General features: G+C 40.2%; 1 protein-coding gene across 4 annotated transcripts in view; it reads right to left on the bottom strand.

The window, feature by feature from the left end:
* Positions 1-26,597, bottom strand: part of LOC106869897 (lysosomal-trafficking regulator) — a 204,809-nt gene that overhangs the window by 53,178 nt on the left and 125,034 nt on the right. For all 4 annotated transcript variants that reach the window (XM_089365207.1, XM_089365198.1, XM_089365192.1 and 1 more), the window contains 13 exons: positions 23,956-26,540; positions 17,432-17,602; positions 14,799-14,940; positions 12,788-12,984; positions 10,496-10,562; positions 9,323-9,432; positions 7,770-7,938; positions 6,194-6,397; positions 4,899-5,064; positions 2,851-2,986; positions 2,511-2,685; positions 2,200-2,393; positions 904-1,179 (listed from right to left, as the gene is read on the bottom strand). In XM_089365207.1, coding sequence (XP_089221333.1) covers positions 904-1,179; positions 2,200-2,393; positions 2,511-2,685; positions 2,851-2,986; positions 4,899-5,064; positions 6,194-6,397; positions 7,770-7,938; positions 9,323-9,432; positions 10,496-10,562; positions 12,788-12,984; positions 14,799-14,940; positions 17,432-17,602; positions 23,956-26,540 — 4,592 coding nt within the window. The remainder of the gene's footprint in view (positions 1-903; positions 1,180-2,199; positions 2,394-2,510; positions 2,686-2,850; positions 2,987-4,898; positions 5,065-6,193; positions 6,398-7,769; positions 7,939-9,322; positions 9,433-10,495; positions 10,563-12,787; positions 12,985-14,798; positions 14,941-17,431; positions 17,603-23,955; positions 26,541-26,597) is intronic.

Here is a 26,597-nt window from a genome sequence, read left to right as displayed (position 1 = left end):
ATCCAAGTAGTACATAACAATCTGCAATGATGTACTGGTCCGATCCTAAATCCATTCTCTTTTACCATTCTCTCCACAATTCCTCTCTAAATGGTTCAGCTCATCCTCTTCACACATTCTCTCGATATGGACTAATCCATTCTCTTCGCACCTCTCTACATGGACCAATCCATTTCCTTCACACCTACTCTGCACAGGAACCAGTCCTTTCTCTCCACACCTCTCAATATGGACCAGTCCATTCTCTCTACAGGGTGATTGAAAAGTAGCTCCCTATTTTAAAATATTTATAAATTATTTATTTATTAATTGGATATGAGAGGAAAGCATTTAGTATGGGGTTTTATTCAAAATTCGATATGGGCTCCAGATGTCGCCACCAGCATTTTGAGTCTCCCAGGAATTGCATCAACTGATTGCACCAGGAACTCCAATGTGATGGAAGACGTATAACTTCTCGTATTCGCCCTTCAAGTTCTTCCAAAGTCTTTGGTTTGGTACAGTAGACTTGTTCCTTTAACCAACTCCAAAGAAAGAAGTCACAGGGTGTTAAGTTGGGACTTCTGGCTGACCATTCATGCAGACAACAATGACGCATCCATCTCCTGGGAAAGCGGGCATTCAGTCATTTGTGAATGATAAGAGAAATATAATTCAAGAATAAATTTTCATACCTCAAAAAAAAAAAAAAAAATACAAAAAAAAAAAATGAGAAAAAAATTACAGTTAATAAATAATCTATAAGTATTTAAAAATAAATAGGGAGTCACTTTTCAATCACTTTGTATATCTCTCTACATTAATTTGTCCATTCTCTTCCACAACTCCACTCTACACATTTGTTCATTTTTCTACACCCCACTCTCTCTACATGGACCAGTCCACTTTTCCCCGCAAACTCACCTTTGCAACAAGGAACATAAATACATTTATTCCTCCCATTTCTTCAGCTGATTGTTCCAGACAATTCTTGAAGCAAGCCAAAATCTCCAGGGATGGTGCCACCTTGACAGGTACAACCAATGGATGTTGTTCAAGGAGATCCCTGGACTGGATCATGGAAGGTGGCAATATTCCAAGGGTGAGCCCGAGGGAGTTTGGAAGCTGGGACGATCCACCAGCACAGTAAAGGCTAAACAATTTCGGATGTTGTGGGTTGTAGATCAGAATTAGGTTGTTCTGTGGAAACGGAGATAAATTCCAGAATTAGAGTAAAAGGAACAAGGAATGACAGCAACAACATGGTAGAACACAATAATTACTGGGGCATTAAACAGTTTTGTTTCAATGCTATCCTGAACTAAAGAACCAAGCTTTATATATATACATGGTCGATGCCAATGCCGTCTGACTGGCTCCTGTGTCGGTGGCATGTAAAAAGCACCGTTTGAGCATGATCAATGCCAGTGCCGCCTGACTGGCTCCCGTGCTGGTGGCATGTAAAAACCACCGTTTGAGCATGGTCGATGCCAGTGCCACCTGACTGGCCCTCATGCCAGTGGCATGTAAAAGCACCCACTACACTCTCGGAGTGGTTAGCATTAGGAAGGGCATCCTGCTGTAGATACGCTGCCAGATTGGATTGGAGCCTGGTGCAGCCTTCTGGTTTGCCAGTCTTCAGTCAAACTGTCCAACCCATGCCAGCATGGAAAGCAGATGTTAAACAATGATAATGATGTGTGTGTGTGTGTGTGTGTATCTGTAAGTATGTGTGCACGCCAGTGTGATAGTTGTAAATGAGCATCAAGGTCATGCATGTGGTGTCCATTTCCAATCTTCCATGAACACATGTCTGGCTATGGAGGGAAATTTTACCTTCCTTGGAAACAGATGAGGGTTGGTGACAGGAAGGGCACCCAGCCACAAAAAAAATCTGCCTCAATGAATTCTGTTTGACTCTTGCAAGCATGGAAAAGTAGACATTAAAACAATGAGACTTCTAAAACCAATGTTCATGTTTACCTCACTCTTTAATACACCCTGTTTTTTACCCCCAAAAGTATGTTGCTGTAATTTAGATCTTGTAACAACTGCTGCTGTTAAGACATTAGATATTGAAGTTATGGAGAAACTGGGCAACTTTAAGGAAGTGATGACAATGGAGAGAAATTATATCCCAGACTGCATCTTGGAAGAAGTCTTTGCAGATTTAAGAAAATAGGAAATTCTTTTAACACAATGATCATGAAAGGGACTTACTCTAGCAGTGTCCAGATTTACTTGATTGATGCCAACCAAAGTGTCTGTGGAGACTCCAGAGAAACAAACAACATTCTTGAACAGTTGAGGAATATAAGATGCTGCCTGTTCAGAACAGTCACATTTGCTGATTGAGGAACAGTTAGGGCCAAGAGCATGGAGATGAAAGCAGATCTCTTGGGATAAGTTAGCACCTGAAGAATAAGAGAAATAACAAGAGAATTCAGACAACATTTTTAGAGAAGAGGAGAGCAGTTAAGGTCAAGAGAACAGAGAAAGGAGATCTCTTAAGACAAGAACAACAACAGTACCTTTAAAAAGCATGAGTGGACCAAGATACCAAGACTTCTTGCGATTAAGCAAATGGTTCCTGTAATTCCTTGTGTGTCCCAAGTAGACAGTCGGTTCTAGCTGGGTCATACGAATGTCTCTGGAATGATCTAATACCATTTCCTGAGACCACCAGCCATCCAGCACAATGGAAACCTGAAACAGATACAATATACAGGTAAGTCAGGTAAAACAAACGACTTTAGTCAGGCAAGGCAAGAGTCTTCAGACCAGGTGACTGTCATCAGATGGGAAGAATGCCTTCAGGTGAGGCGAGTGTCTTGAGGAACTTTCAAAGAGGTGCCGACAGACAGTTCTTACCTTCCCTGACAGGATGTTTTCATCAAGGACTTCACGATATTGTAATATTAAGTGGTGCCACCGATTCGTGTTGAGTAAGCTTGGAGCAGAACATTCTTTCAGGATGACTGTACTACCTGACGCTGAACTAGTTAACCTGAAATTGAAAAAAAAAAAATTACTATTAAATGTAGCAGCAGCAGCAGTAAATTCTTGGAATCCCATAGTTCCAGGATAAATCATTGCCAAAGATCAGCTTAATTCATTTATTTGTCCAGCAGTCCCAAATGGTCAAAAGTTCTTCCATAGATGTAACACAACATCATCATCATCATTTAACGTCTATTTTCCATGCTTGCATGGGTTGGATGGTTTGACTGAGGTCTGGAGAGCCAGCAGCTGCACCAGGTTCCAATCTGATCTGGCAAAGTTTCTACAGCTGGATGCCCTTCCTAACACCAACCACTCTGAGACTGTAGTGGGTGCTTTTTACGTGCCACTGGCATGGGAGCCAGTCAGGCGGTACTGGCATCGACCACATTCAGATGGTGCTTTTTACATGCCACTGGTATGGGAGCCAGTCAGGGGGCACTGGCCCCAGCTACGATATTGGTTTTATTTGACTCAACAGGTCTTCTCAAGCATATCATATCACCCGACACATCAGGGGTATTCTTAACAGGGCTGGACATGCATGGTTGCAATCTCACTTTAGTTGCCGGGTCTTCTCAATCACAGCATATCTCCAAAGGTCCCGGTCTCCTGTCATTGCCTCTGTGAGGCCCAATGTCCAAATAAAGTATAAATATATATGTGGAGGGGGAAGGGGGTGTCAGTAGTTACATCATTGATATTTGACAGGTATCTTCTCTGCAGCAAGACACCCATTCCTGTGCTTCTGTCATACTTTAGCCTCTCAACATTGGACATAAAAACCACCTCCCCACCCCTTCTCAAATTCAGGTTCACTTCCACTGCGTGGTACTTTGGGAAAGTGTGTTTTACTAAAGCCCTTAGCTTTGGTAGATGGAAACTGAAAGAAACATTTTGTGGGGGGGGGGGGTGTATGTGTGTGTGTGTGTACAAAGTTTTTTTTATTTGTGGGTTAACAAAGATACCAATGGTTTCATGTAAGAAAAATTTCGTCACATTTATCAAGCCTTGATCTTCTGCATATTTATTTATCTCATAATCCTATACTGTCTCGTGTAACTTCATGTATTCTCATCCAAAATGAATATGAGTACCAACATTCTCATCTTATCAGGCTTCAAAGATGTTAAGAGATACCTCTTTGCATGAAACTATTGGTAGCCTTGTTCAGCCACAAATAAAAAATATTTATCTACCAACATGGTATTGAGCACTCATTCTCACAGTTCAGTATTAGTGTGTATGTGTCCCCGTCCTTGTCCTGACATCATGTGATGGTTGTAAATGAACATCCTTGTCATACAAGCGATGTTATTTGCAGTCTTTCTTGTTTCCAGTCTTCTTTGTAAAATGTGTCTAGACATGGGAAAACATTACTTTGGCAACAGGAAGGACATCCAGGTGTAGAAAATCCACCTCTATTGATGAACTCTGCCCAATGCATGCAAACATGGAAAAGGAATCATCATCATCATCATCATTGAACGTCTCTGTTGTCCATGCTGGCATGGGTTGGATGGTTTGACCAGGGCTGGCACGCTGAAAGGCTGCACCAGGCTCCAATCTGATTTGGCATGGTTTTCTCTATAGCTGGATGCCCTTCCTAATGCCAGCCACTCAGAGTGTAATAGGTGCTTTTACATGCCGCGGCACAGGTGCCATTTGTGTGACATCAGTATCTGCCATGACTGCAATTTTGCTCAGCTTGATGGGTCTTCTCAAGTACGACTTAAAGGTCTCAGTCATTGCCTCCATGAGACCCAACACTTGAAAGGAACTCAGCCACTTTGCCTCTGTGAGGCCCAAGGCTAACAAAGACGATGATGGTGCTAGCATTATATTAAAGGCATCATGAATAACCAGACTTAATAACTGAAAAAAGAAAAAAAAGAAAAAATAGAATGTGAGAAACAAACCTGACAACAAGGGTTCCAATGCAGGGATCAGCCCATATCTCAAACATCTTTTCTTCTGTGCCTACAGAGAAAATGTGTAGACATTCGTTGCTAATGTAAGAAGCTGCATCAGGGGTCATTTGAGATAGATTCGACCTCAACCAGGTCTTGTGGTGGTCACCATTGTCTGAAGAATTAAGAAAACATTTGAAAATTGAATATTGGTAAAATGCAAGAAAATTAAGGAACAGAAATGCAAAACCTTTCTTGGAGAGAACTGAAAAGAGAAGTAAGCAGAGATTATAGAAGACAACCACATTAAGCACTTGTGCTAGTGCCATGTAAAAAATTGGATGTGCTTAGTGCCCTGGGAATAGCACTGGTACTGGTGCCAAGTAAAAAACGCCCATGCTGGTGCCATGTAAAAAGCACCCACTACACTCTCAAAGTGGTTGGTGTTAGGAAGGGCATCCAGCTATAGAAACCATGCCAAAACAGACAGTTGGGGGACTGATGCAGTTCTCCGGCTGGCCAGCTCCTGTCAAACTGTTCAACCCATGCCAGCATGGAAAACGGATGTTAACTGATGACGATGACAATAACTAATCACTTACTCCACTCAAACTAAAACAAGTTTTATGCTCTTGGAGAATGTAATCCAACATTACCATTACCATCATCATCACCATTGTTATTATCCTAATCGCCATTTCTCCATTCTCACGTGGGTTTGATAGATCTACTATACAACACCATATCAACAACAGTCTTAGGTCTTAGTGATTTGTTATCACATCTGTGAGACTTTTTATAAGCCTGGTACATTTTCTATCAGTTTTTATTGGCAAACTGTTAAGTTACAGGGATGTAAACATACCAACACCAGTTGTTAAGCAGTAGTGGGGGGACAAATACAAAGACACACACACACACATGTATACGACAGGCTTCTTTCAGTTTCCATCCACCAAATACACTCACAAGAATTTGGTTTATCCCGAGTCTATAGTAGAAGACACTTGCCCGAGGTTCCCCCTCAGTGGGACTGAACCCACAATCATGTGGTTGGGAAGCAAATTTCTTAACACAGCCAACACAGACTTGTTTAGAAGCTCAGTAACTCCAAATTAGAACTGACTCAGACATTGAGGATGTTTGCAAGCCATGCCATCATATAAAAGCAAATGTATGATGATGATGATGATGATGATGATGATGATGATGATGGCTATAATGACTATGATGATGATGGCGGTGGTGAGGATGACGATGATGATAAACCAGAAGAAGCGAATGGGGTTGCTGTATTGACTCACCAAAGATGTCCGTCGTATCCTGCATCACCTTCTCCTTTGATCTGGTTCCTGGAATCCATTGGTCAGGTAGAACCTCATCACCAAGCTGTAACCATAGTGACACACTGAAGCCATTCTGGTAGGGTGGCCACGGTAATAGATTGGACACTTGCATTGTGACTGGTGCTAGACTGATCACCTTTGGACTGCTGCCAGGGTGGACATCTGGAAAAGAATTGAAGGGTGAACAATGGCAACAAGGTGTGGGCATGGGATGAGATAGGGTCTGTGCTGATCCAGCTGACTTAAAAGGGAAAGTAGTCCAACCATGACCCTCTCATCTTTTTTTTTTCTATTAGACTTAATGTATCTTGGACTATATCATCCAATTTATCCAACATTGTTTAAAGCAGTAAAGTGCTATTTGATTTGAGGAAGATTTGGCTACTATTTCTAGCAGACAGATGAACTCCACAGATCAATGATTCTCAACCATTTATCTATCTATGGAGCCCCTTTATTACTATTTTACTCTGGTGGAGGGTTCTGAAAAAGAGGAAAGTCTTCAGGACCCTCCTGCATAGGATTCTAAGCGAAGCAACAGTCATTGCACTTTCCAGACCACGGACATTATCCAACCACTGTGTTCTTGGTCTACCCCTAGGTTTTCAACTGGTTGGGTCAGCTTGAAGAATTTGTCTTGCAATTCTTCCCAATGACATTCTACTCCCATGTCTGTAGTACCAGGGTTATGACCTTTCAATGCAGAAAAATAACAGCTCAACCAGGGGAGGGGCATCCTTGATCTCCAAGCTACATACCCTATTGAGAAACATTACAACAACTATTACTGGAGAAAGTTATGGTATTGACCAAACTATCAGATGTTGTTATACATCATTGTTTAACGTCTGTTTCCCATGCTGGCATGGGTTGGCCAGAAGGCTGCACCAGGCTCCAATGTCATCTGGCAATGATTCTACAACTAGATGCCCGTTCTAACGCCAACCACTCTGACAGTGTAGTGGGTGCTTTTTACATGCCAGTGGCACAGGAGCCAGACAGCCAGACAGGGCAAGGGGGCTGGCATCGACCACGTTCAGATGGTGCTTTTTATGTACGACCGGCAAGGGAGCCAGTCAAGCTGGCATCGGCCATGTTCGGTTGGTGCCTTTTATGTGCCACCGACATGGGGAGCCAGTCAGGTGGCACTGGCAACGACCGATGCATGTATGGGCACAATGTGCTTTACACTGTTTTAGCCTTTGAATGACGCCACCACCACTGGTCAGGTGAGCAGGCCAACATTCCCATCGCAGGGTGGCTATCCATTTACAGCTGAGTGGACTGGAGCAACATGACATGAAGGGTTTTGCTCAAGAACACACTGCACCGTCTGGTCCAGGAATCGAACCCATGATCTAGCAATCGTGAGTGCAACACCCTAACCACCAGGCCAAGTGCTTTCACACTGGAGAAAATACCACCTAAATATTGCCTTCGTGACACCTTGAAATATTGTTGTTGTGAGGAAAAGTGAAGAAAACACAAAAATAATTTAACAAAATAAATAATGAAAAAGAAAGAGATAAAATACCATTATCACAACCAGACTCCATCTTGTGTTTGCTGCTGCTGTTGATGCTGCTGCTGCCATTGTAATTAGAGTTGCTTGAATCCTGTCTCGTTACCGGAAACTGGACATAATGAGTTGGTGACACTCTATAGTTTTCGACAATCCCTGTTAGTGTTGACAGCAGTAAATCCTGACAGAGAGACAATTACAGACCATTAATTAGCATTTTTAAATCATCATCATCATCATCATTATTATTATTATTATTATTATTATTATTCAGTGAGATGGCAGAATCGTTAGCAGGTTGGACAAAATGCTGAGCAGTATTTCACCTATCGCTACGTGCTGAGTTCAAATTCCACCAAGGTGAACTTTGCCTTTCATCCTTTCGGGGTCAATAAATTACGTACCAGTGAAACACTGGGGTTGATGTAATCGTCTAGTCGCCTCCCACCTAATTTCAGATCTTGTGCCTTTAGTAGAAAGGATTATTATTATTATTGAAGGTTGACACCTTAAATAGTGACATCTGGCAAAGTCGTTAGTATGCCAGGCAAAATGCTTAGCGGAATTTTGTCCATCTTACATTCATCACCATCATCATCACGGGCATATGGTGTAGTGATTAGGAGCGTAGGCTACTAACCCCAAGATTCCGAGTTCAATTCCCTCCCTAAAATTGTAGGCCTTGTGCCAAAATTTGAAACTATTAAAGGCAGAAAGATGGCAGACTCATTACTGCTTTGGATGAAATGCTTAACTGCATTATTTCCAATTCTTTATATTATTTGTTTGGGACCTCAAGAGTCGTAATGATGCCATCATGATATACAGGCATAGGAGTGGCTGTGTGGTGAAAAGCCTACTTCTCAACCTCATGGTTCCAAGTTCAATCCCACTGCGTGGCACTTTAGGCAAGTGTCTTCTACTACAGCCTCGGGCCAACCAAAGCCTTGTGAGTGGATTTGGTAGATGGAAAATGAAAGAAGCCCATTTTATATATATATATAGTGAGAATTTACAAAAAAACAAAAGACGAAGATGAGTGTGTAAACAACAAACAAATGTATTAGTTTAACGCTCGGGAAGTGAGAAAGTCTTTTACGTTTCAAAAAAAAAAGGCATCCAGTACTCCCTGTGAAGTGGTTGACATTAGGAAGGGCATCCAGCTGTAAAAAAACTATGCCAAAGCAGACAGTGGAACTTGGTACAGTCCTACCAGCTCCTACCATCAACCCATGCCAGTATGGAAGACAGACATTAAATGATGATGAAGATGATGATGATGAAATGCCAGTGACAGACATCTTATCTACTTCATCATATCCACTCAAAGTGCAGGATGAATTACACATTGATATATAATATATAATGAAGAAATAAATGAGAAAAGAGTCATGGATCGAATTACAATGGGCAGAGAGTATAATAAGACTGATAGAACGAAGAGACAGAAGGGTAGGGTACATTACAGAACTGCCACAGAACACTCGTGTGATCACAGAAAAATAATGAGAAAAAAAAACCCCATAAAAATTGCAAATGTGAAGAATGTTCATGGTGTTACTTACATAGGGAGAAGCATCTTCCATGAACAAACGCAGAAGCAGCTTCAGTTCAGCAGCAGTGATCTCATTTTGTGCTAACTGTTGAATGAATGTGAACAGCAAGATCTGTGTTTCTAGAACAGAAGAACAGCATTTACACTTAATGCAGTGATATCATACAATGTCTACACACACCCGTTAGCATTTAAAATGGCCACATCAAGCCTAAATTTTCTGCCTGTTTTATGTTCAGACTGATCAAATCAGGCCTGTCACACCTACCTTACAATGTCATTCTAAAAATAAACGATCACATCACTGAAATCTTGAAGTTATGAGATAATACATGATTAATTCAAAAACAATCATCACCATCATCGTTGTTTAACGTCCGCTTTCCATGCTGGCATGGGTTGGCTGGTTTGACTGAGGACTGACGAGCCAGATGGCTGCACAAGGCTCCAATACGATCTGGCAAGGTTTCCACAGATGGATGCCCTTCCTAACACCAACCACTCTGAGAGTATAGTGGGTGCTTTTTACATGCCAGTGGCACAGGAGCCAGTCAGGTAGACCTGGCATTGACCACATTCAGATGGTGCTTTTTACGTGCCACTCGCATGGGAGTCAGTCAGGAGGCACTGGCATTGACCATGTTTGGATGATGCATTTTACATGCCACCAGAACGGGAGCCAGTCAGGGGGCACTGGCCAGCTACAATTTTGCTTTTATTTGATTCAACAGGTCTTCTCAAACATATATCGCCCAACACATCAAGGAGCAGACATGCAACCCTGGCATCAGCCATGGCTGCGATCTCACTTTCATTGTCGGGTCTTCTTAATCACAGCATATCTCCAAAAGTCTCAGTCTCCAGTCATTGCCTCTGTGAGGCCCAACATTCGATGATCATACTTCACCACCTCATCCCATGTCTTTCTGGGTCTACCTCTTCCACAGGTTCCTTCCACAGTTAGGGAGTGGCACTTCCTCACACAGCTGTCCTCATCCATACATAACACATGACCATACCTATGCAGTTGTCTCTCTTGCACATCACATCTGATGCTTCTTATGGTCCAACTTTTCTCTCAGGGAACTCACACACTGCCATCAATGCACACGGACATTACACAAATTAAACAAGTTAAATGTTACAAAACCATAAAAAAAGCAAAAAAAATATATTGAATTACCTTTATTTATGGAGGTCTTTCCTAGGAGATCTTCTTTCATCCCATTAAGTATAAGTCCAGCAATACCCTACCCAAACAACAATGTGATTTCATTTAATACAGGTTCTTGTAACAGAACGGATTGTAATAAAAATAAAATTTATATCGATGCCTCTCTGTGTCTCTCTCTCATACATTTGTAAGAGTATGTGTGTGTGTATGCAAACATGTATGCGAGATCATCATTTTAATGCCAGTCTGCAGCATATAACCAATCAGAGATCTAAATAAGATCATGTGAGACAGCCTGTTCTCAACCCAGTTTGAGCCTACAGTTCCTTATAAAAACCCTCTTCGCAATGTCTTTGGTTCCAGACCTTTTAAGGTCTAGCCACTGACCGCACAAGACACAGCCAGTTCCAGCGATAGCACCCATCCAACAGCATAAGGCAATCTCTTTCTTCGTCACCACCATCATCTTCTTAATGTCGTCAACATCATCTCTCTATGTACACAGTAACCAGCAACTCGCCCAGGTTCCAATACAGCACTGTTCGTGAATTACTTCACCATGGATCAACAGCAAATATACAACTTGCAGGAACTCCTGTACCAAGTGACCCAAGCAGCAGCATTACAGCCACAACTTCACATATGACATGTACTGCAACCGGCTCTGCATCGTTGCCACAACTTCTTGATACAGTATTTCAACTTATCATGTACAATTGACTACAAACTGGTATTTCTCATTCTTGTGTCTATGAACATTCTTCTAACTCCTCATTATAGACTCTTTCAATGTTTTTCTTCTTCATTACTATTCTTATCTGTACTTAACGCACACGCATACATCCATGCCTATACACACACATACACTTTGTTCTCATGACGGCCTGTCTATTGTTCTGTATACATGACGCACACACAATCACACACGTTAACATATCAATAAATCTTCTCTCTCAAACATTCTACTCGGTTGTGTGTCTCTCTTTCTCCTCTGGTACATATAAGTATTATTCCAGCATTCTGAACGGAGTCATTATTAGATGGTTTCACCACGCTTCACCTTGGCCATGTGCTTGAGAAACAAAATTCCTAACCACATAGACACATCTCTTAAGAATTTTCGTTTTGCACCTGCTTTCTATTCTATGGGTTGAACAGGTCAGTAAGTCACAGACTCCAAGAGTACTGCTTACTTAGAAAGGTCAAGGGATCTTGTTTCTTTTGCACTTCATTTTTGGCTTTGTTTTTTCGTCTGAATGCTCTTCTTACCACCAACTACTTCACATAATGGTCTAAGGACATTTTTTGTGGCACAAGCATTAGAGATGTAGTTATGCCCTCAACAAGATACACACACATAACAATACATAGTTCTATTAGAAGTGAGTAAAATCAATGTACAGGGTGGTCCAAAAGTAGGTTTACAGTTATTCAACTATCTCTTTGACATTCATATATTAACAGTTTAGATCTTAATTATAAAAAACTATGAAACCATTATTCTATGCTAATTTAGTTAATTGTATGATAGAAATTAAAATGTAATAACATGTTTAAAAAAAATTTTAGAGTGCCTATTTGATAACTATAAGCCTACTTTTGGACCCACAGACCGTCCGTCCGTCCGCCCTCCCGTCCGTCCATACGTACGTACATACATACATATAAACATTTATGTGATAATTCATATATTTACGTTGAATGTTATCATCCATTGTTGAATGGTTAATGCTTACTTAGGCAGGTGTGTATTAATCAAGGTACTACACACCACAAACACACAGAGCTCCCAGGTGTGGCTGGATAATTCAAGGCATTCTTATATGCTCACCATTCATGCTTCCCAGTGTAAATACACAATCAATGCAACGTGTGATATTCAGTTGCATCCTTTTTTTATTCCAGGTTCAAATCTCACTGAGCTCAATCTACTTTGTCTTTTTTTCTTTCTGGAGGTGGGGTCACTAAAATAGATACCAGTTAAATATTAAGGGTACTTTAAATAGCTTTGCCTGACCCAAAATGCATAACGTTATGTAGTTGTGAAGAATCAATGTTTTAACACTTAAGAGTTATCTCCCTTTACAGTTATTACCTAACATGGGTTTATTGATCAGTGACAGCTCTCAATATCTACATTTACGCTCCTACTACAATCTCGCCATTAACCCTGTCGCGTCGTGGTCCTGTTTTAGCGGGAATAGATTAAACGTCGTCTCACACACACAGTCTCTCTTTATTGTTCACACCCTTACTGGCCATCCTCGAATGCCCCATACTTGGGAGATTACCCATCCTTACCTCAGAACTCATAGCTTGCATGGCACCCTGATCTTCACGGCATGTCTGTACTAACTGGTAAAGAATGCGGTGGAATATTCCTTGACCATATCCTTCTCTGTTCATGTGGATCATTAATTCAATAATGAGGCGGTAGACGGAAGCAAAATGAATCTGGGTGAGGTAGAGATCTGATTCCTTGCTCCGAGATGGTTTACCTGTTGATATATACAGAGAGAGAGAGAGAGAGAGAGAGAGAGAGAGAGATATCTTAGGATAACACATATTTGAAACAGTCACGTAACATGTATACAGGTACATCCATTTGATACACAGGGATAGATATATTTAAAGTTTAGCAATAAAACACAAATAGGTAGATATGCAAGATACATACACACATACTTACGGCATAGGACATAGGGACAGTGATATATACAAGTACAACACTGTGATATCCACATATGCATACACATATGCTTACAGGGTACATCATCATCATTTAACATCCGTTTTCAATGCTGGCATGGGTTGGATAACTTGACAAGAACTGGCAAAGCTAGGAGCCACATCAGGTTTCAGCGTTTGATGTTTTGGCATGGTCTTTACAGATGGATGCCCTTCCTAATGCCTATCACTTTACAAAGTGTACTGGGTGTTTTTTTTACATAATACCCATGCTTTGCACATGATACCAGCACCAGTGCTTTTTATGTGGGCTGATGGGTGGAATATATACAGGTGTACCTGCATGGTGAAGGTTTGTAGCTAAGTGGTCATGGTGTTGCACATGTGATCATGATATTGTGGGTTCGATTCCCAAACCAGGTGCTGCATTGTGTTCTTGACCAAAACAGTTCATTTCCCATTGCTCCAGTCCACTCAACTGTAAACGGGTGACCACCCTGTGACAGACTAGGCCTCCGGTCAGTGAGAAGATTGACCTGCTCACTTATTCAGTGGGATGGCATCATTTGAAGGCGAAAGCAATGCAAAAGCTTGTTGGGACCAGCAAATGTATAACAACAGCCAATCATCAGGTCAGTCACGTGATCTGCATGGCACACAAACATATATACATATACATACATTTATACATACATACATACATACATATATATATATATATGTGTAGATCTTATTAATATGGGGATAGTGAAGGCAAGTGGCCAAGTGGTTAGGGGTCTTCCACTGGTGATTGCAAGATTGTGAGTTCAGTTGCTGGACTGAGCAATGCATTGTGCTCTTGAGCAAAACACTTCCTTCCACATTGATCCAGTCCATTCGGCTGTAGATAAGTGACCCCGTGCGATGTTGTGGTCTTGGTCACTTGTACACCACAAAAAAAGTAACCTTTAACAAGCCGCCTTACATGCTAGAAGGAGCAGTCAAAACGTCCAAAAACCAGATTTATGAGCACTCTTTTCGTGTTTAAATGTACACTAATTTTATATGGAAAATATGTTGTCTGTTGACTTTTTATAGATGCTAGGCCACTGGTAAAAGATTTCTAAAATTTTGCTACCCTATATTATTTTAAGAATATGATTTTAGTAATTTCTGAAGTTAATCGGCATTTTTTTATTTGCTGCCGACTAAATCTGAGCTTCTGAATTTGAAAAATTATAATATATAATGATGAGACACGTGATAACCGTTTCTAAATTATATGTTAATGTTTGGCATACCCACTGATGAGAACTTTGCCTAGCAAATTATTTTATTTTCTAATTAAAGTTCGAAACCTAGGTCTGGTTGTAAAAAACATGGTAAAAGTTTTTATTTTTCATTCCCTTCGAAATTGCTCTTAAATGTGGTTTTTGGATGTTTTGACTGCTCCTTCTAGAATGTAAGGCAGCCTGTTAAGGGTCACTTCTTTTTGTGTTTAAATGTACATTAATTTTATATATATATAAAAACAGAAGCAATGCTACCCCGGATTCTGTTGGAGTCATTACAGGAACCATTACAGGAACCATTACAACAGATCTAAAGCAGCCATCATGTAATTATGTTGCTATGACAACTGTACCTTTCAGATCATCAGATAAAGAGAATTCACTGTCAGCATCATAACCACACTCGATCAACAGACATTCCATCTCAGTGTCGGTACCCTGCTGTAATAACTGGCGGACTTCTTCTTCATCTACCAAGTCATCATCTTTGGAATACTGCAAAGAGAGAGACAGAGAGAGAATGAGAGAGAGGGAGAACATGAGAATGAGGGAGAGAAAGACAATGAAAAAGAGAGAGAGAGAGGGAGAACATGAGAATGAGAGAGAGAAAGACAATGAAAAAGAGAGAGAGAGACAGGCCAAGAGAATTAAGCAGAGAAAGGGGGACATGAGAATTGGGTGCAGAAGAAGAGAAAGAGGGCCAGAGGGAGAAAGAAACATGAGAATGAGAGAGAAAATTAGGCAGGAAGAGAAGGAAAAAGAGAGAAAGGTTGCATGAGAATTAGGTAGAGAGGGGAGAGGGAGGGTATTAGGTGGGTAAGAAATGAAGAGGGAGGAGAGGGAGGTAGACAGAAAGTAAGAATTAGGTAGATAAAGAAACAGAGAGGAGAAACAGTGAGAGAGAGAAAGAGAGAGACAGAGAGAGGGTTAGGCAGGTATAGAAACAGAGAGATGGAAAAGAGAGAGAGAGAGAGAGAGAGAGAAAACAAAGATTAGAATGACAATGATGAAAGAATGTCATGATTGCCTGAGTTTTGAGTTTGTTTTGGATTTCTTCCATAATATGTAAGACATCTACTGAAAATGTTGCAAGGCGTCATTCGAAACTCAGGATCAAATCACACCTTGACAAAAATACTAAAACTTCTTTCCTGATATTCAAGAAAGTTACTTTAGCAATAATGTCTGGAATACAGGGTTCTTTTTGTGCCCACTCTTCCTTTGTCATATGATTAACAACTTCAGCAATCACTCAACAGATCTTTATTAAAAATAAGAGAACGTCTGCAATGGGGGGGGAGCAGCCTACAGTGCTTTTTACGTGCCACCAGCACAGGAGCCAGTGAGGGGAACTGGCCACAGCCCACCATTATGATGTAACCCAAACTCTTCAGAATGGAATTTCTCCTAAAATAAATCTAAGAAGTACAATTATAGCAATTCATAAACCTCATCCTTATCTTATCTCATGGCTACATCAAAGAATTCCTGGCCAAAATCTCTTGCAAGAGTGCTGAACTTGTTTTCCTTAGCATTATCGTGCACACTAGGAAATCTTTGCTGTTTCACACTAATTATTTTGGGGTGTTTTATTGTAAAACAGCAAAGATTTCCAAACGTGACTAATAATGCTAAGGAAAAACAAGTTTGGTATTCTTGCAAGAGATTTTTTTCCCCATATGTTTAACATTACAGAAACCAAGGTTAAGCAGCAACCCTGATAACAGCCAAATTTGGTAAGAGACAATTGATGCAACTATTCAGTTCTATATTCAAAAGATAAGGAATTATGTACATTATTTACATTTGATGGATATTTGTCCTCATCTTGTTTGTTGTTAACATAACGTTTCGACTGATATACCCTCCAGCCTTCTTCAGGTATCTTGGGGAAACCTGGGTTCTCATTCCTAAGGTATTTTTTAATGTTATTATTATTATTATTATTATTATTATTCAGGTCACTGCCTGGAATCGAACTCAGAATCTTGGGGTTAGTAGCCCACACTCTTAACCACTATGCCATATGCCCATGGGCAATTATGGAGTGATTTTTAGGGCTTATAAATCTAATATTCTCCTATCCTTCCTTAATACTGGTTCCCATATTCTGTTCATATCTGCACTCGGTCTGCTTAAGAGGTTGTTGTGTCCTAGCATATGTGCTGCTGCTTTTAGTTTTTGTATTTTCCAGTGGTCTTCTCTGTCTATTATTTTAACTTCATCCCACAGGGGGAGGTGGTCTACATTTCTCCATACATGATCAGCTATACCCGATTTATCAATATCTCCTTGTGTCACAGCTTTGCGATGTTCCTCTACCCTTATTTTGAGGGGGCAACATGTTTCGCCTTTGTATAACCTACCACAGCTGCATGGGATGGGGTACACGCAGTTTTTGGTCATATTCTCAAATGTAAATAATGTAAATAATGTGAAGCAATTATTGTTGTTTAGCTCCAGATCAACTCTAATTGAATACAAATATGATAAAAGACATTCCAGCTCTCCTGTTTTTTGACTTTCCAGATTGATGGTCTGGAAAAGGGCTGGCCAACCTGAGGTCTGCGGGCCACAAGTAACCAACTTGATACTTATTTCAAATGGGTTTATTTAAACAAACACTTTTAAAATTTTATCAAAAATTAAAGATTGTAATGAAAAGTAAAAAAAGAAAGCTACTACTGTTTTTGCAATGATATTATTTCATGTTGAATTAATATAATAGCATGAGAAATTAAAATGCTTTCAATTCTGTCAGTATACAAGCGGCCCTCAAAAAACTTTCTGTGATTAAAGTGGCCTGCAATGTAGTTCCAGTTGGCCAGACCTCGTCTAGAAGTACATTATGCAATGTGTTCTCCCTTTATATCTGAAGCTGTCAGAGCATGAATCAAAGAAGATTTGACAGCTATTTCTAGGAGACTGAATAACCGTGAAGGAGATTCTTCATTGCCCTACTGCTAAAAACAGACTTAATACTTACCATCATTAGGGTGTGTAGAGAGGAAAGTTCTAGTATTGTACTACGATCAGGTTTTGCACAGCGCAGTAAAGTATCAAAAATCATCTGCAGTTGGTTCACCTGAAGGGTTTTATATTTCATCAAACCGTCTTTCACTTCAGAGAGCAACGCCTGGAAATCCTTCGTGTCCGACTGAAATAGGAAAACAAAACATATAGAGAATAATGATAATAATAATGATGATGATATGTATATATGTGTATATATATATATATATATATATATATATATATATATAGGTGCAGGAGTGGCTGTGTGGTAAGCAGTTTGCTTACCAACCGCATGGTTCCCGGTTCAGTTGCACTGCATGGCACCTTGGGTAAATGTCTTCTACTATAGCCTCAGGCCAACCAAAGCCTTGTGAGTGGATTTGGTAGATGGAAACTGAAAGAAGCCCATCATATATATATATATATATATATATATATACATGTTTGTGTGTCTGTGTTTGTCCCCCCACTATCACTTGACAACTGATGTTGGTGTGTTTACGTCCCTGTAACTTAGCAGTTCGGCAAAAGAGACTGATAGAATAAGTACTAGGCTTACAAAGAATAAGTCCAGGGGTCGATTTGTTCGACTAAAGGCGGTGCTCCAGCATGGCCACAGTGAAATGACTGAAACAAATAAGAGAATATACATGTGTATACACACACACACACACACACACATCATCATCATCATCATCATCATCTTAATGGCCCCTTTCCCTTGCATGGATGAGATGAAATCTGTTAAGGCAGATTTTCTATGGCCTGATTCCCTTTCTTGTAGCTGACCCTCATTTGTTTCCAAGAATGGTAATATCTCCTCACAACCAGACATTCTCACCGAATATTGGAAATGAATGACACTGCTTGTATGAGGGTGACATTCATTTACAACTCTCTCGTGATGTCAAGGCAACGAGACACAAACTTACATATAAACACACACACACATATATATATCTGATAAGCTTCTTTCAGTTTCTATCTACAGATCTGCAAAGCTTTGGTCAACCCAAGGCTACTGTAGAAGATACTTGTCCAAGATTCCACACAGTGAGACTGAACCTGAAACCATGTGATTGTGAAATGAACTTCTAGACCATAACTGCCTGTGCATATATACCATTACCATCATCATCATCATCTAACATCCATTTTCCATGCTGGCATGGGTTACACAGTTTGACCGCTCTAGTCATCTGTTTTGGTTTGTTTTCTTTGCAGCTGGATGCCCTTCCTAATGCCAACCACTCCACAGAGTGTACTGGGTGCCTTTCACGTGTCACCAGCACTGGCCACGGCCAGGATTTCACTCGGCCTGAGGTATTTGGTGACCCTGCCAGTGCAGGTGCCACTTAAAAAGCACCCAGTCCATGCTGTAAAGTGGTCAGTGTTAGGAAGGGAATACAGTTGTAAAAACCTTACCAAAACTGACCTCGCCAGTGCTTTGTGCCACATAAAAAGCACTAAGTCCACTCTGCTGAATGGTTGGTGTTAGGAAGGGTATCCAGCTGTAAAAATCCTGCTAAAACAGTCACAGAAGTCTGGTGCAGGCTTCTGCTTGGCCAGCTCCTGTTAAACCATCCCACCCATGCCAGCATGGGTGGCAAACGTTAAACAATGATGATGATACACTAGAGAAAGAAGTGTGTGTGTGTGTGTGTGCATGTGTGAGTGTGTGCGTGCACATGTCTCCTTGTCTTCACATTGCACGAGAATTATATACAAGCATCACTTTCATTCAGCTGGTGTCCTTTGTTTTCAGTCTTCCTTGAAAAAAAAAACGAGTGTGGCCTTGGTGAAATATTACCTTGCTTGGAAACAGGAGAGAACTGGTGACAGGGAGGACATCAAGCTGTAGAAAATCTGTCACAACAAATCAAGTCAACTCATGCAAGCACGGAAAAGTGGATATCAGAATGAGGATGACAATGTTACTGGGCCCTAACATACTGACTGACAGACTCCAAAAACTCCTCTTTTAATTGAAGTGGCGCTGAGTTGATTTCATGGCATATTGATGAATAATAAATAAAACTCAATTTGACAGTCAGCTGACGTTTCTTAATTCAAAAAGGAAACATTTCTGGTTGAATGAACAAGTTAAACAGAGCCACAAAAACTGGGTCAAGTTCAAAAGAGCTAATGGAAACCACCCCTACCACCTTAACTAATAGCATTTTCTGAAATTCAATAACTTGTTTCCATTCAGCAGCAGCAGCCTACAAAGAGACTGACAGCATGACAGAGTTCGTTGATGCGACATTCATCAGTTAAGTTTATATTTGCACAATGTCTACAGAGCAAATGTTTCTGCTTCCGATTGCTTTCTTCTTTAACAGTTGCATTGATTTTGTGCAAGTTATTGATCACTTGTTGAACTGTCATATACACCATCAAAATAAGAAACAAAACTTTAAAAAAAAAAAATTTTTTAAAAGACAACATTGTACAAGTATTTATCATGGCCAGACGTCAAAATTAAAACTTGGCTCTGTTTTAAAAACACAAATGTATTCTCTTTTATTCTCTTTTACTTGTTTCAGTCTTTTGACTGTGGCCATGCTGGAGCACCGCCAATTTTATTTCATTTTTTAATAATAATATAAAATCAGTGAAAACTGAATAGCTGAACTGAGGAAGACAGCTTCCACATAGGAATATATATTTTCATAATAATAATAATAATAATATATAATAATAATAATAATAACAATGATAATAATAATAAATGCCCTGATGCAGTACCAGGCAATGGCTCTCATGGATTCTGATCTTAACCGATTGGAAATGTTATCAAGTCCCCATAACTTAGCGGTTCGGCAAAAGAGGCCAATAGAATAAGTACTAAGCTTACAAAGAATAAGTCCTGGGGTCGATTTGCTCAACTAAAGGCGGTGCTCCAGCATGGCCGCAGTCAAATGACTGAAACAAGTAAAAGAGTAAAAAATCCATAGAGCTTATTCCTTTAGCATTTAAACCGGCCAAAATATTTTACCTGTTGTATGTTCAGACTGGACAGATCTGGCCTCTCATACTAAACCGACAATATCATTCTAAAAATTAGCAGTTACCTCCTCAAAATCTCAAAGCTACAAAATGATGCATAACTAATTCAAAACAATGTGATTAAATAAGCATTACATTTGAAAAAAATAATGTGACTGCTTAAGGGTTAATTTAGCATCTTGGGAAAGTTGTTGCTGGGATCAATATGAGTGGCGTAAAATGTGTCATGATGCCTCTAAACAGTTTGAATTGAAGAAACAGAAGAATAAAAGAATTCTATCCTGCAATCAGAAGACACGTTTGTCCGATCTCAAGTAAATCCAAAACCACCAGTGTCGCCATTGTGACCTCACAGCAAAATCCATCCCTGGATTCAAATTAAATTCCTGCATCCATCGCAAATAGATGCAACTTCTTTTATTTCTAATCCTGACTTTTTGCTTAAATCTTTTCCATCAAACACTCAAACACCGAAATCGACAGGAGCAACCGTTATTACAACTAGTACTGTTACGATTAAGATGTTTTAGTGAGCAACAGTAATCTTTCTGATAACAAGCCGACACCTGATATCGCAGCCAAATGACATCTGGTAGCACAGTCAGGCCTCAGGGTGAATTGGTTTCCCATTTTAATCTTTCTTGATCTCCCACCGACCTATAATTAGCGCCTGAAATACAGACACTCATGTTACAGACACTAATTGAATGGCGTCATCAAATGAAATCATCATCATCATCGTCATTGTCATCCTGGTCATTAAATAAAAATATTATGAGCTGAGTGGTAAGAAGCTTGTTTCCCAACCACATGGTTCTGGGTTCAGTCCCACTGCGTGGCACCTTGGGCAAGTGTCTTCTACTATAGCCTCGGGCCGACCAAAGCCTTGTGAGTGGATTTGGTAGACGGAAACTGAAAGAAGCCCGTCATATATATGTATATATATGTGTGTGTGTGTGTGTGTGTGTGTATGTTTGTGTCTGTGTTTGTCCCCCCAACATCGCTCGACAGCCAAAGTTGGTGTGTTTACATCCCCGTAACTTAGCAGTTCAGCAAATGAGACTGATAGAATAAGTACTAAGCTTACAAAAGAATAAGTCCTGGGGTCGATTTATTCGACTAAAAGTCAGTGTTCCAGCATGGCCGCAGTCAAATGACTGAAACAAGTAAAAGAGTAAAAAGTTATGTAGAAAAAAATTATTTACATGGAGGTAATCGTTCCCATAGCGACAATGCTCTTCTCAATTACATATGACACAGCAGTTAAAGAAATCTTTTGCACATTTTGCATGGATGGTAAGCCAGGGATCTTTCTTGTAGCTGCCACATGTTAGCAATCTCAATTCTCAGGTCTTCATATTTATCAACCTTTTCTCTTTCTTTTATGATGACCTGTTGATCTCCTGGCATTGCTACGTTGATTATTAGGCACTCTTGTCTGTACCTCCTAAAGGTTACTATATCCAGCCTTCGGTGCCCTAACACTTTGTCTGGAAATCAAAGTCCCAGAGGATTTTTGCCTTTCCCTTTTCATCCATTACATAAAGCGGCGAGCTGGCAGAATCGTTAGCACGCCAGACGAAATGCTTAGCAGTATTTCATCTGTTTTCATGTTCTGAGTTCAAATTCCTCTGGGGTCAACTCTGCCTTTCATCCTTTTGAGGTCAATAAATAAAGTACCAGTTACATACTGGGGTTGATGTAATCAACTGGTCTCCTACCCCAAAATTTCAGGTCTTGTGCCTATAGTAGAAAGGATTATTATTATTATTATTATTATTATTATTATTATTATTATTAAGGTGGTGAGCTGGCAGAATCGTTAGCACGTTGGACGAAATGCTTAGTGGTATTTCGCCCATCGCTATGTTCTGAGTTCAAATTCCACTGAGGTCGACTTTGCCTTTCATCCTTTCGGGGTCGATAAATTAAGTACCAGATGCGTACTGGGGTCAATGTAATTGACTAGTCCCCTACCCCGAAATTTCGGGCCTTGTGCCTTTAGAAGGAAAGATAATGATGATGATGATGACCCCTGGACTGGCTCTTGTGCGGGTGGCATATAAGATGTACCATCCTGAGTGTGACCGTTGCCAGTACCGCCTGACTGGCCTTGTAGGGTTTTCGAGCGAGATCGTTGCCAGTGCCACTGGACTGGCTCTTGTGCGGGTGGCACATAAAAGACACCATTTCGAGCGTGGCCGTTTTCGTGCGGGTAACACGTAAAAGCACCCACTACACTCTCTGAGTGGTTGGCGTTAGGAAGGGCATCCAGCTGTAGAAACTCTGTCAAATTTAGATTGGAGCCTGGTGTTGCCATCCGGTCTCACCAGTCCTCAGTCAAATCGTCCAACCCATGCTGGCATGGAAAGCGGACGTTAAACGATGATGATGATGATGATGATTATTATTATTATTAAGGCAGTGAGCTGGCAGCACCATCACGGCACCAGACAAAATACTTAGCAGCATTTCTTTTGTTTGTTTTTTACATTCTGGGTTCAAATGCAGCTGAGGTAAACTTTTCCTTTTGTCCCTTCAGGATTTATAAAAGAAATAAGAGTCAAGTAGTGGAGTCAGTATAACCAAACAATGACCCCTCTTACAATTGTTGGTCTTATATGAAGGTTTGAAACCAGTGGTGGCAGTGGTAGCGGTGGGGTGGTGGTGGTGGTGGTGACAATGATGATAACACTGGATACTGTAATCATTGTAAATGATATCAAAATATAAAGAACGTTGTTGAAATTTCATTATTTCTAATGGATTCTCATTGTTTTGATTCCAGTAATTATAAACATCATGGCATCCGTTTCCTCTTTCTAGAGACACACACACACACACACACACACACACACAGTGAAGTACAGAGACACATTAAGAGAGACACACACATGTAAACACACATTGACATACATATAGATACAAAAAGATGAGAGAAACTTACACACAGAGAACCACTGAGTAACTCTCTCACTCACACACACACACACATACAGAGTGAGACTCAGACACAGAGTAAAAGACACACGTGCAAACACACATTGAAGTACATATCTACACTAAAAGACAGACATACACACACACACACACACACAGTGAAGCTCAGACCCAGACTAAGAGAGAGACACACACAAAGAGACATTGCAATACATACGCACACTAACACACATACAGACATACACACAAACACACACACAAATGTGTGATATTAACAAAGCCAGCCATTCTGTAAAATGTCTGACAATTCAATTTCCTGGACTTTCACTCAACCTGAGAAATAACAGAAAGAGATTTATCCAAAAGCTAAACTGCTTCCATTTTACAATGCACTGTTGTCGTTTATCTCTTTCTCAAGGATTCTGTATTAGCACCAGCGCTGTAAATCATAGATTAACAGATTTTAAAGAAGTCTAACAGAACTTTTCAAATACAACAGAATTAAACAGGAAATAAAGGAATAGAAAACCGGAAATATTTTGTTACCTTAGCAGCAAATGCTGGCATGTAGCAGATGATACAGGCCACTAGTACAGACTCTAGAAGACTGAGAGCTTGTTGGAAGATCGGTACAGATTGTAGGGGTTGGTCAACTATATTGCTGTTATAAACACCAGGTTCCGTGAACTGGTGAGTTGGACTGGCGTAAGTCTCAAGTTGCGGTATGATGTGGAAGAGAATCTGTTTGGCAAGCATAAAACATTCGGAGGTTTTAAATTGGAGAAGAAAGCTGGGACTATTGAGCAAAAGAACTTGGCATGTTCTCCATAGATTTCTTAAAAGTAGGAACCATTTTAGATGCATGGAAGAATCTGCTGATTGGTTCACCTCTTCTCCATCACTCATTTCAGTGTCTTTTACAAAGTGCTTTGGAAGTATGTTAATAGAGACACCATGTGATTTGATATTTTCAGATAAGATCTTCAAGAAAGAGCGAATGACCATGTTACTGCAGTAAGTCAGATCATCATCACTGGAGAAATCGGACACAGGACTGTTTTCATCCATAAGCCTCTCCGATACTTTGTTTTCTTTTAATATATTCTCTAATGACACATATTCATCAGCAATTATCAAAGCTTCGAATACATGCAAGACAAGTTCCTGTAAAGACGGGTCCTCAAGAATTGTCCATAGTTTTTCAATGCCATGTCGAGCCAAGAAAGTTGTCATGACGGATTCTGCTTGCAGGAGATACGGAAAGGCAGACAAACAGTTCATGATGACAGATTTATTGAGTGGTGATGGTATGATATGTTGATGCGTTGTGGATTTCCACTTGCAATAATCTGTAAGAATTGGTAAATAAATGGAATGGAATAGTTCTTGCTTAACTTCTGTTCTGCCATGGACAGCTAAAATCAACAAATGTTTGGAGAGTAACGAAGCAGATACTGTGTCCCCAGAATATAAGATATCACACATTTTGGCCAGGGATCCCCATCGCTTGAGCAAATCTTTCTTCATTGAAGACTTGAAATCTTCTGATGATATCTCACTACTTGACACACCACTGTCATGCGTTTCTGGATTCATTTTGCAATCTGGGTCCATTCCACGTTTTAATTTACCACTAAAAGTATCAAAGGAATCGTCCTCGCACACCTTACAAATTTCAATTTTACTTGGTTTCTGTGATATGTGTCTGGCACCAGACAACTGTTCCAGCAGCATATTGTTCATGATGTCTAAGGCATAGTTCTTTACAGCTGGAGACAGATTATAGAAAGACGAATGGAAGCTGGACAGCATTACCTCTATCCCGATGCAACAGCAAATGCCAGCTGTTACGAACAGGGTAAAAACTTGAAGTTGTTGTTGCTTAGATTTGAGAAACGGTAAAACATCAAGTAAGAACTGTGACCAATAACCAACAACACAAATATCTGAAGAAACGTCCAGTTTCTGTCGGCTGACATTTTTGGTGAAAGCAAAGCCAAGAATATTATGGTGATGATCAAAACAATGAGTATAAATACATTTTCTGTGTTTCTTCTTCATGCAGGTGGAAGAATGGATGTAACCAACTTTGGCTTTCTTCATGGCTATTATAAGACTGCTGACTGACTTTAAAAGATTGTCTTTGGGGGAGAATTTTTTACAAACTTTATGTGGGAAACATTCAGAGTCAAGCCAAGAAAGGATTAATTCCAACATACTAAAACCTCGTTCTTCTCTAAATATCCACATAACTTTTAAAGCTGAATTAATAAAAACGGGATTCAGCGGAATATTGTGAAAGACTTCAGTAGCACAGAGAAGTAATCCTGATATAATGTCGGACACCAATACCATTTTAACGTGGCACTGATCCGATACTTCAGACCAGACTATGTTCTCAGGGTAGGTGATATCTTCTAAAAGATCGTGAGCTAAATAAAGTAAACTGGGAAATATCCGATTCCGGATCAAAATACTGGAACCATTTTGTTGTGTAGCAGTTATATTGCTTAACATGAACACCAACTGCAAAAGGTGTTTTAGGATATAAGCTAGAATGTCCTTGGTCCATACTTGTGGATTTGGATTTTGGAACATGTCATGGAAACGAAAAAGACCATCTAATAACTCAGGCAGCAAAGAGACTGACACTAACTTTGAGGGCACCGTTTGGTTTAAGTCCAGCAAACACACGTTCTGGATGATATCAATCATAAGCAAACATGTTTCGGCTGGATGGAAGATCTCTTGGATTTTATTACGTTGAATACCTTTTAGATTTTCTTCACTCAGCGTTTGGTAACGGTTTTGCCAAGACAGAAACTGGGATTCACCAAATTTATATTTGCGTTTTTTATCTAGTTTCCACTTGGTCGGTGGCTGGTTGTTCTCGGAGAGTTCTTGAACCTCCGAGTCAGATGTACTGCGATCCATAACAGGAGCTGGTTTCATGGCTTTGTGTAACTCCCGGCTACTTTCCAGTGACATGTATTCATTCAGAAGCTGCTTCCGACTTATTGCTAAGAGATGTTCTTTGCGGCAACTTGGGAAAACCTGTTGCCGCTTCTTGTTGTTGGTAGGGACAAAGTTCTGCAAAGATTTCTTGAGTGTTGATGATAAATTTTCAATACCTATGAGGAAAATGGAAAGAGAAATACTGATTAGAAATTCATAAATGATGCAATGGT

The sequence above is a fragment of the Octopus bimaculoides genome, chromosome 1, assembly GCF_046866305.1.
Source record: "Octopus bimaculoides isolate indiv1 chromosome 1, ASM4686630v1, whole genome shotgun sequence".
NCBI classification, from domain to species: domain Eukaryota; kingdom Metazoa; phylum Mollusca; class Cephalopoda; order Octopoda; family Octopodidae; genus Octopus; species Octopus bimaculoides.
This window is presented reverse-complemented; position numbering and strand designations above follow the sequence as displayed.